The 11992-nt window shown below is 40.8% G+C and overlaps 1 protein-coding gene across 1 annotated transcript; it reads left to right on the forward strand.

The window, feature by feature from the left end:
- Positions 1-2306: 2306 nt before the first annotated feature.
- slc15a1a (solute carrier family 15 member 1a) lies at positions 2307-11725 on the forward strand. The gene is made up of 21 exons (XM_055878652.1): positions 2307-2445; positions 2620-2761; positions 2859-2978; positions 3133-3232; positions 5057-5147; positions 5307-5390; positions 5792-5874; positions 6015-6101; positions 6209-6298; positions 6404-6448; positions 6541-6573; positions 6659-6747; positions 6862-6943; positions 8952-9071; positions 9513-9659; positions 9753-9799; positions 9947-10042; positions 10209-10320; positions 10418-10555; positions 10748-10855; positions 11084-11725. The coding sequence occupies exons 1-21, from the start codon at positions 2307-2309 to the stop codon at positions 11303-11305; spliced, it is 2175 nt and encodes a 724-aa protein (XP_055734627.1). The 3' UTR covers positions 11306-11725.
- Positions 11726-11992: the final 267 nt, after the last annotated feature.

Genomic DNA, 11992 nt, shown 5'->3' on the forward strand with positions numbered 1-11992 from the left:
CTTCTACTTGATTTACTTATGAACCTTTCTCACAACAACATTGATGGAAGTAGTCTAGTAGCTTATTGACTGTAACGTTGTTTTGTATGATACAGTATTATCTAATTATTAGCTAATTTGAGGTATTGACTCACTCTCACCTTCCTGCCTCTGGTGTTCTCGCACAAGATAAAACCATAAAACAGCATTCTGGGATACCATTCCAGGGTCGTGCCTCCTAGTCTTAGTGGCAGGAATCACTGTGTTAGCCTGGAAGGGATCACTAAAGGATACTAAACATTACAGGACGAAGAGCAGTCTCTATACACTGCCATCATGACAGGTCAGGCAACAAAATGCTATTAAAATTGCAAAAATTGCATCTGTTAAATGATATTATGGATCTATGCTATTCAGATATCTGGCATTTTCTGATAGGCTTGTGTTATTGGTGGGAAAAAATGCATCTATTTAATTGTTACATCAGTACCCTGCTTAGATATCTCTAATATTTTATATATTTAACCTAATGGTTTTATTTCTCACACACAAAAAGATGAAGACGTTGTTAAGAAGGGCAAGTCAAAGGTAAGACTTCTAGTGCACTTTCCATTGTCTGGATTAATTTATTTTACACGTGATGCTCTGAAAAATCAATAAATGCTTCATAGATTAAATTAACTAGCACCAATTGATATACGCAATTCAAGCTTGCATATTCAGCTACACTACACGACCAAAAGTATTTGGACACCTGCTTGTCGAACATCTCATTCCAAAATCATGAGCATTAATATGGAGTTGGTGCCCTTGCTGTTGGGAAGGCTTTCAACTAGATGTTGGAACTTTGCTGCGAGGACTTGCTTTCCAGTAATCCAAGAGCATTAGTGAGGTCCGGCACTGATGTTGGGCGATTAGGCCTTGTTCGCAGTCGACGTTCCAATTCATCCCAAAGGTGGAGTTGAGGGCAGGGCTCTGCAGGCCAGTCAAGTTCTTCCACACCGATTGACAAATTATTTCTGGATAGACCTTACTTTGTGCATGGTGGCATTGTTATGCTGAAACAGGAAAGGGCCTTCACCAAACTGTTGCCAAAAAGTTGGAAGCACATTATTGTCTAGAATGGAAATGCCAACTGACATTTACTTATGAGGTGCTGAACTGTTGCAGCCTCTGCAACCACTGTGATTATTGTTATTATTATTTGACCCAGCTGGTCATCTATGAACGTTTGAACATCTTGGCCATGTGCAGAGGACTGGTCACCCCTCAGAGCCTGGTTCCTCTCTAGGTTCCTTCCTTTCTAGGGAGTTTTTCCAAGCCACTGTGCTACTACATCTGCATTGCTTGCTGTTTGTGGTTTTAAGTTGGGTTTCTGTATAGCACTTTTTGACATTGGCTGATGTAAAAAGGGCTTTATAAATAAATGTGATTGATTGATTGATAGCGTTAAGATTTCCCTTCACAGGATCTAAGGGGCCTAGCCCGAACCATGAAAAATAGCCTCAGACCATTACTCCTCCTCCACCAAACTTTACAGTTTGCACTATGCATTTGGGCAGGTAGCTTTCTCTTGGAATCCGCCAAACCAATATTTGTCTGTCGGACTGCCAGATGGTGAAGCATGATTCATCACTCCAGAGAATGTGTTTCCACTGCTACAGTGTCCAATGGTTGCGAGCTTTACACCACTTCAGCCGACGTTTGGCGTTGCACATGGGGATCTTAGGCTTCTGTGCTGCTGCTCGGCCATGGAAACCCTTTTCATGAAGCTCCCGACGAACAGTTCTTGTGCTGATGTTGCTTCCAGAAACAGTTTGGAACTCATTAGTGAGTTTTGCAACTGACGACAGACTATTTAAACGCTACGTGCTTCAGCACTCTGTGGTTCCGTTCTGTGAGCTTGTGTGTCCTACCACTTCGCAGCTGAACCATTGTTGCTCCAAAACGTTTCCACTTCACAATAACAGGATTTACAGTTGACTGGGGGCAGTTCTAGAAGGGCAGATATTTGACAAACTGACTTGTTGGAAAGGTGGCATCCTATGCCGGTGCCACGTTGAAAGTCACTGAGCTCTTCAGTAAGGCCATTCTACCACCAATGTTTGTCTATTGAGATTGCATGGCTGTGTGCTCGATTTTATACACCTATCAGCAATGAGTGTGGCTGAAATAGCCAAATCCACTAATTTGAAGGGGTGTCCACATACTTTTGTATATATAGTGTATGTGTATTTCATTCAATATCATAGCTGTAAGGGAATCTTTATTTTTAACTGCACTCTGCAATTTTAAAGTAACTTGGCTTTTATTCAGATATAGTATAGATGAAGTTATACAGATACCAGCGTAATATGGCCCTTATTTTGTGTCTGTATGAACAGGAGGTATGTGGCTATCCCCTAAGCATATTCTTCATTGTTGTAAATGAGTTCTGCGAGAGATTCTCCTACTATGGCATGCGAGGTAAGAATATGACACAGTATCTACTACATCGGAGTAATCAACAGTTCTAACCCAGTGAGCAAAACAAGTTAAAAATGTCTAATTTCAACGAGTTTTGCCCACTGGGAACAACTATAGTGGCTTTGTGGAGTGCCCATCCTGAGGAGCTTCCACTTCTCTCTCTCCTGTCCACAGCTGTGCTGGTGCTGTACTTCAGGTACTTCCTTCGGTTTGATGATGACCTGGCCACCTCCATCTACCACACCTTTGTGGCTCTGTGCTACCTGACTCCCATCCTGGGAGCCATTGTAGCAGACTCCTGGTTGGGCAAGTTTAAGTAAGTGACTTTTCGGAGTCCTAGAACTAGGGTGTATTACAGAACAGGAATTTGTTCTTGCACTGGTAGCTAACACCTTGATTTCCCCTTCCTGCAGGACTATCATCTACTTGTCCATTGTCTATGCAATTGGCCAGGTTGTGATGGCAGTCAGCGCCATTCATGACATCACGGACACAGACAGAGATGGCACGCCAGACAACTTGACCTTGCATATGTGAGTCGTCCTCATTTAAAGTCAAGTTCATAGATTCGCTTCCGCAAACACAAGTCACATGCGAAGGCTTGCTGGGGTATGCCCTGACTACATGGACTTTGTGAGGTGCTACTGAATGCATGGCCTAACAATATTGCTATCCCTCCTCTCTCAGTGTGCTGTCCATGGTGGGCCTGCTCCTCATTGCGCTGGGTACAGGTGGTATCAAACCATGTGTAGCTGCTTTTGGAGGAGACCAGTTTCAGGACCACCAGGTTAGCAGAATAACTCAGTATTCGGAGAATAACACCACCACTGTGTCTGTCTGTATCTTTGTCAGTAGGCAGATATTTCCTCACTACAGCTGCCAAGTCATTTTAATACCCATGAACACTGATGTTAACCTTGAAATGAAGAACGTGTAGGAGAACCTTGCTCCTTTGATAAGTGTAATGTACATGTATCTCCTATGAATGGCACATAATATACAGTACCAGTCAAAAGCTTGGGCACCTACTGATTCATTTTTACTATTTTCTACATTGTAGAATAATAGTAAAGACATCAACACTATGAAATAACACATATGGAATCATGTAGTAACAAAATAACTGTTAAACAAATCAAAATATATTTTAGATACTTCAAAGTAGCCACCCTTTGTCTTGATGACAGCTTTGCATACTTGGCATTCTCTCAACCAGCTTCATGAGGTAGTCACCTGGAATGCATTTCAATTAACAGGCGTGCCTTGTTAAATGTTCGTTTGTGGAATTTCTTTCCTTCGGTATTGTTGTAACAAAGGTAGGGGTGGTATACAGAAGATATCCCTATTTGGTAAAAGACCAAGTCCATATTATGGCAAGAACAGCTCAAATAAGCAAAGAGAAACAACAGTCCATCATTACTTTAAGACATGAAGGCAGTCAATCTGGAACATTTCAAGAACTTTGAAAGTTTCTTTAATTAAATGCAGTCGCAAATACCATCAAGCGCTGTGATGAAACTGGCTCTCATGAGAACCGCCACAGGAAAGGAAGACCCAGAGTTACATCTGCTGCAGAGGATAAGTTCATTAAAGTTACCAGCCTCAGAAATGGGCAATTAACTGCACCTCAGATTGCAGCCCAAATAAATACTTCACAGAGTTCAGGTAACAAACACATCTCAACATCAACTGTTCAGAGGAGACTGCGTGAATCAGGCCTTCATGGTCAAATTGCTGCAAAGAAACCACGACTGAAGGACACCAATAAGAAGACATGCTTGGGCCAAGAAACACGAGCAATCGACATTAGACCAGTGGAAATGTGTCCTTTGGTCTGATGAGTCCAAATTTGCGATTTTTGGTTCCAACCTCCGTGTCTTTGTGAGACAGGGAGTAGGTGAACGGATGATCTCCGGATGTGTGGTTCCAACCGTGAAGGTTGGAGGAAGAGGTGTGATGGTGTGGGGGTGCTTTGCTGGTGACACTCTCTGTGATTTATTTAGAATTCAAGGCACACTTAACCAGCATGGCTACCACAGCATTCTGCAGCGATACGCCATCCCATCTGGTTTGCGCTTAGTGGGACTGTCATTTGTTTTCCAACAGGACAATGACACAACACACTTCCAGGCTGTGTAAGGGCTATTTGAGAGTGATGAAAGAGAGTGACGGAGTGCTGCGTCAGATGACCTTGCCTCCACAATCACCTGACCTCAACCCAATTGAGATGGTTTGGGAAGAGATGGACCGCAGAGTTAAGGAAAAGCAGCAACAAGTGCTCTGCATATGTGGGAACTCCTTCAAGACTGTTGGAAAAGCATTCCAGGTGAAGCTGGTTGAAAGAATGCCAACAGTGTGCAAAGGTGTCATCAAGGCAAAGGGTGGCTACTTTGAATAATGTCCAAAAACAAATCAAAATATATTTTATATAGCACATTTTTGGTTACTACATGATTCCAGATGTGTTATTTCATAGTTTTGATGTCTTCACTATTATTCTACAATGTCAAAATAATCAAAAACCCTTGAATGAGTAGGTGTGTCCAAACTTTTGACTGGTACAGTACAAACTTTACACACAATACAAATCTATTCCTTTTTATTTTCGCAGGCAAAACAGAGGAGCACTTTCTTCTCGGTTTTCTACCTGTGTATCAATGGTGGGAGTCTCCTGTCTACTATCATTACACCAATCCTCAGAGGTAGGGGGAATGTCCAAGCCAGGCCAGACTATGTATAATAACTCCATCAATGCCGTCTGAAGATATTACCACAAATCTGCATAAATAACTATTTAATACACAACACAACTACAGCTAGTGTATGGATGAGTGATGTCTGTGCTGTGTCCCTGTGTTTAGGCCAGGAGTGTGGCATCCACAGCCAGCAGAAGTGTTACCCTCTGGCCTTCGGTGTCCCTGCTGCGCTCATGGTGGTCGCCCTTGGTTAGTGTCTCTACCATCTTCTTTATTCTACCTACATATGTAGGATCTTAATTTGACCTATATTGTCACAGCAAATTAAATCCTACAGCAACAGTATTTGAATGTTCAGTCTGTAATTTTGCTTGTTCAGTGGTCAGACTATTAGCCGGGCAAAAGTAGGCTGCAGGAAAAGTGCAATACTGTTAATAAAACCATGTGTTAGTGTGGGTTTTCAGTGAATTTATTTAAATCACGAAGCTCTTTTGCATTTCCTGCGGTGAAGGAAAATTCTCAGCAACAAAAGAGTGATCAAATTAAGATCCTACAACTGTACCTTGTCCCGTGGTTTTGCTGTAAAAAAAATCTGATAAAGAGTATAAAAATGTAGTTTGAAAGTGCTGTTTTGTTGTTTGTCCCTACAGTCGTGTTCATAATTGGAAGTGGTATGTACCATAAGACTGAACCGCAGGGAAACATAATGCTGGATGTGTGTAAATGTATTGGGGTAAGTCAAAACATTATCTAGTACCAGCATTCAGCATAATTGCATCAACTTTCACAACGATGTGAAAAATGACTGGTGGACTCTTCCCTGCAGCCATCCTGGTGTTTCTGAAAGGATCATTTCTGTGTCTGCCTTTACAGTTTGCAATAAAGAACCGCTTCAGGCACAGGAGTAGCTCCTACCCGAAGAGAACCCACTGGATGGACTGGGCCGAAGAGAAACACGAGGTAGGTTATCTACACTGCAAACTACACAGTACTATCTAAATGGCTGGTTCGGTCTCAAATATATGAGCAACACCTCATATTGTCTTTCTCTCTTTTTGTGCTTGTAGAAACTCCTCATTGCTCAGATAAAAATGGTGCTGAAGGTTCTATTTCTGTACATTCCCCTTCCCATGTTCTGGACCCTATTTGACCAAAAGGTATCTGACATACGTTGGTAAATAATCTAGTTTGTCCTGCAATATGTGATGTAACTTGTAATATCCATATGGTATAATCAAGTAAAACATTCTGCTCCCTCTCAGGGCTCTAGGTGGACTCTTCAGGCCACCACCATGGATGGGAACTTTGTACGTTTGCAAAACCATCCCACTGTAAAAAGTAAACTAAAGCTACAGTTTGCAAGTTGTTCTTGTTAGTAATAACCTTGCTCTCTTTCCAGGGAGCCCTCATTCTGCAGCCTGATCAAATGCAGGTACGTTAGAGGTACTTTATGGTTCCTGTTTGTTTTCATCCATGGCTAAATGCACTTCTTACCATAGAAACCATCTTTTTGACAGACTGTCAACCCTATCCTGATCCTGACTCTGGTACCGATCATGGACAGTGTGGTGTACCCACTGATAAAGAAATGTGGCCTGAACTTCACGTAAGTTCTACTTAAAGAAAATGATAAAACAAATGCCTGTGCAGCATCTACAAAACAGTGAAGAGGCAGGTGTAAGCATGCTTAGGAATCTAACCATGAACCTTTCCTCAACAGTCCTTTGAGGAGAATGACAGTGGGGATGTTTTTGGCAGCCATGGCCTTTGTTGCTGCAGCTTTGGTACAGATCCAGATTGATGTAAGTGTGTACGATACATCTACATTGTGTGGCAGTTTGTTTCTGGTTTAGTAAAGTATTCTTTGATGCTATCATGCCTTGTATGGCTAGGAATAGATGTAGCATTGTTGAAAGCAGAAACAGTCTAGAACCCGGGCTACAGGAAATCTCTATTATGACGAAGTCAAAATGGAGAGTATCCCATTTTGACCCTCTTAATGGCAATACTTTCACTGTCTATAGAATTGTAACGCATAACAAAGAGATTATATTATTTGCTAAATCCTTACTTGTACCCAGAGCCATATACTAACATATATCTATCTACAGTTGAAGTAGGAAGTTTACATACACTTACAGTTGAAGTCGGAAGTCTACATACACATATTTTGGAGTCATTGAAACTCGTTTTTCAACCACTCCACAAATTTCTTGTTAACAAACTATAGTTTTGGCAAGTCGGTTAGGACATCTACTTTCTGCATGACACTTAATTTTTCCAACAATTGTTTACAGACATATTATTTCACTTATAATTCACTTTATCACAGTTCCAGTGGGTCAGAAGTTTTCATACACGTAGTTGACTGTGCCTTTAAACAGCTTGGAAAATTCCAGAAAATGTCATGGCTTTAGAAGCTTCTGATAGGCTAATTGACATAATTTGAGTCAATTTGAGGTGTACCTGTAGATGTATTTCAAGGCCTACCTTCAAACTCAGTGCCTCTTTGCTTGGCATCATGGGGAAATCAAAATAAATCAGCCAAGACCTCAGAAAACAAATTGTAGACCTCCACAAGTCTGGTTCATCCTTGGGAGCAATTTTCAAATGCCTGAAGGTACCACGTTCATCTGTACAAACAATAGTACACAAGTATAAACTCCATGGGACCACATAGCCGTCAAACTGCTCAGGAAGGAGACACATTCTGTCTCCTAGAGATTAACATACTTTGGTGCAAAAAGTGCAAATCAATCCCAGAACAGCAGCAAAGGACCTTGTGAAGATGCTGGAGGAAACAGGTACGAAAGTATCTATATCCACAGTAAAATGAGTCCTATATCGACATAACCTGAAATGCCACTCAGCAAGGAAGAAGCCACTGCTCCAAAACTGCCATAAAAAAGCCAGACTACGGTTTGCAACTACACAAGGGGACAAAGATCGTACTTTTTGGAGAAATGTCCTCTGGTCTGATGAAACACAAATTGAACTGTTTGGCCATAATGACCATCGTTCTGTTTGGAGGAAAAAGCGGGAAGCTTGCGAGTCAAAGAACACCATCCCAACCGTGAAGTACAGGGGTGGCAGCATCATGTTGTGGGGGTGCTTTGCTGCAGGAGGGACTGGTGCACTTCACAAAATAGATGGCATCATGAGTTAGGAAAATTATGTGGATATATTGAAGCAACATCTCAAGACATCAGTCAGGAAGTTAAAGCTTGGTCGCAAATGGGTCTTCCAAATGGACAATGACCCCAAGCATACTTCCAAAGTTGTGGCAAAATGGCTTAAGGACAAGAAAGTCCAGGTATTGGAGTGGCCATCACAAAGCCTTGACCTCAATCCTATCGAAAATTTGTGGGCAGAACTGAAAAAGCGTGTGTGAGCAAGGAGGCCTACAAACCTGACTCCGTTACATCAGCTCTGTCAGGAGGAATGGGCCAAAATTCACCCAACTGATTGTGTGAAGCTTGTGGAAGGCTACCTGAAATGTTTCACCCAAGTTAAACAATTTGAAGGCAATGCTACCAAATACTAATTGAGTGTATGTAAACGTCTGACCCACTGGGAATGTGATGAAAGAAATAAAAGCTGAAATAAATCATTTTCTCTGCTATTATTCTGACATTTCACTTTCTTAAAATAAAGTGGTGATCCTAACTGACCTAAGACAGGAAATTTTTACTAGGATTAAATGTCAGGAATTTTGAAAAACGGAGTTTAAATGTATTTGGCTAAGGTGTATGTAAACTTCCGACTTCAACTGTATATATAAATATATGACTCTGCTTGTATCTATTTCAGAAAACCTTGCCAACCTTCCCATCATCCTCCCAGAGCCAATTAAAATTACTCAACATGGGCAGTATCCCCTTGACAGTTACCCTACCCAATAATGATCCATTCGTCATTGAAGCAGCTAAGGTAAAACCATCTTGAGGAGGTTCTCTTAGGCATTCATATCACAAAACCTGACTGTATTGGCAGAAATCTTACACAGATGTTGATGTCTACTAGAAGAATATCTTTTACATGTTTTATTTAACTTTTATTTTATCAGGGAGTCATACTGAGAGAAAGGTCTCTTTTACAGATGAGCCCTGAATTACAGAATTTACACACATCAAAATATAAATACAAAATGCAAGCAGAAAGAACACACGGTCATAAAAAACAAAGCCATTCGTCAGTATTAAGGTCCTCAAGTAATGGTTTAAGTAGAATGGCGAAGTTATGATCAACCAAAACATTACATGAAGACATGTATCAGTTGTAGTAACTTTTCTAATTGAACCAAGTGCTTCACTGTAACTGTCAAGTGTTTACACCTTGTTGTGGGACTGACTCCACTTATATATTTTACAGGCTAGTGCAAATTACCTTACATTTGAGGAAGAAAGCATCCAAGTTTCATTTCAGAGTCCTGCAATATCTAGGACTATTTCCTTAGCAAAGGACAAGCGACAAACACTTCTAATTCCCTCAAACCTCAGTGCACCAATGTGGGAGGTGGTAAGTACATACCTATTATTTCACCCTTATAAAAGTACAGTATTAACATCATGTATTAAGTCAATATACATTTTCTCGGATCCTCTGTTGCAGACTGATGATGTGATGGCAAAGCCAGAGCAAGGGGCCAATGCAATCAGGTAAATTTGGATGCATTTCCCAATGTTTGTTTGCCGAGATGACCGAAATGAACATACATTTTCAGATAATCTATAGCCATTCATGGTTAATTTGGATGTGTTTTTTTGTTGATGCTGTTTCTCAACTCTATGTGTATTCATTTCCAGATTTGTTAATGGTATGGCTGGAGCGGTGAATGTGTCAACTTTTGGAAGCATTGACTACTCCTCTGCTTCCAACTACTCTCTCATATCAAATGGAAAGTAAGGAATTAATTATTGATTATACTTGCAAATATGTAGTATAATAAAGAGGATGACATAAAGAATATGCAGCTAAATCCTTAAAATGTGTATTTAGCTGATTTTGCTTACGTTATAAGACTCACAAACACAGATGTCCAAAGCATCTCTTCTTACTCATTTCCAGAGCCACCTTCACCATTTCCAATGGTGCAAACACATGTGAATACTCCAGAGAATTTGGATTCGGGAGTTCTTACACTCTGCTTATCCCCAGTCATTTTGCATGGGGCCCGACTGTAAGTTTCACTCCTTCTACGTGTCACTTAATAATACAGGGATATATCCCATAATCAGCTTCAGAAAGTTACAGTTTTGATTGTCTCTTTTATATAGTGCTCGGAATCCATTTCTGGGGTTGAGGATATCCAGCCCAACTCCTTCCATATGGGCTGGCAGATCCCACAGTACTTCCTCATTACCTGTGGAGAGGTGGTGTTCTCTGTTACTGGCCTGGAGTTCTCTTATTCACAGGTGAAGCACACACAACCTTATTAGTCGGCATTTAGTCATATGTTAGACCCTGTGCTGAACTTGAATCATTTTGATCTGCCCAACAACAGGGGAAAGTATAAAGTAATCTCTTGAATTTTCAGTTGTAAAATAATGGGTGGCTGTACTCCAATTTGCAGCCTAATTTACCAAGCTATATTTCTTTCTTCAAAGGCACCGAGCAACATGAAGGCAGTGCTACAAGCAGGCTGGCTGTTCACTGTAGCTATTGGCAACTTTATTGTCCTTATTGTGGCTGAGATTGCACAGATCGAAGAACAGGTACAGTGACACTACACTACACTCTAAAGATAAACCTCTCATTCTATGTCCTCTGAGGACACACTCACAGCCCTCTTGCGGCACGTTGTCTGCATATTGGGAAAGCCAGCCCTGACTCTATGGGTGAAAGAGTTGAAGTCTTCAGTGCCCATGAATCATACCTCAAGGGCCAGATCTGATGAGGAAAATATGTGACGTGTCAAATCTTTGTGTTTTTTCCTCCTGCAGTGGGCAGAGTTTGTCCTTTTTGCCTCCCTCCTAGTGGCAGTGTGTGTCATCTTCTCCATCATGGCCTATTTCTATACCTACATGGACCCTGCAGAGATCGAGGCCCAGTTCAGGGACAAAGGTGGTAAGGAAGAATCAGACAAAGAGGAGTTTCAAATGCAGAAGAAAGATTCCGTAGCCCATCACAATCAAGATGATGAAGCCAAACAAACCAAAATGTAAATTTCTGTAAATTTGCATAATTGTGTGTGTGTGTGTGTGTGTGTGTGTGTGTGTGTGTGTGTGTGTGTGTGTGTGTGTGTGTGTGTGTGTGTGTGTGTGTGTGTGTGTGTGTGTGTGTGCATGCGTGTGTGCGTGCATGCGTGTGTGCGTGCGTGCATAAGAGAGAAGGGGCAAGAGAAAGAACATGAATACCAATTGTATTATATTATAGTTTTGATATGCACAAAATAACTGCTCCAAGTATGGTGCAGAGAGGGAAAATAACATTTTTGCTACATTTAAAATACATTTAAATTCCAGCCTTGTTTTAAGCTTTCGGCTGTAAGAGAAAACAGCAAAACATTACAAATGGACAATCTGTTTTTGAAAAAAACTGTAAAACATCCCAATGTCCATCGATCAGGATTAATTTTGTATGATTATACTGTATAGGTTGCATTGTTATTAATATAGAAGTTAGTGTGTATTAAAAAACATTTACATTTAACATAAACATTTAATTATATAACTGGAAAAAAATCTGTCATTGCTAAAATAAACATGAAGAAGACATTTTTACCATGGCTCTCATTTAGGCTCACTTACATTCATCTGTGGCTTGGGCATAATACAATTTATAGTCCATGTGATCTGCCTTAGACTATAACATACATTTTTAAAAGAGGACTGGGTTTGCACAGGCCAATC

Source organism: Salvelinus fontinalis, chromosome 23 (assembly GCF_029448725.1).
Source record: "Salvelinus fontinalis isolate EN_2023a chromosome 23, ASM2944872v1, whole genome shotgun sequence".
Taxonomy (NCBI): Eukaryota; Metazoa; Chordata; class Actinopteri; order Salmoniformes; family Salmonidae; genus Salvelinus; species Salvelinus fontinalis.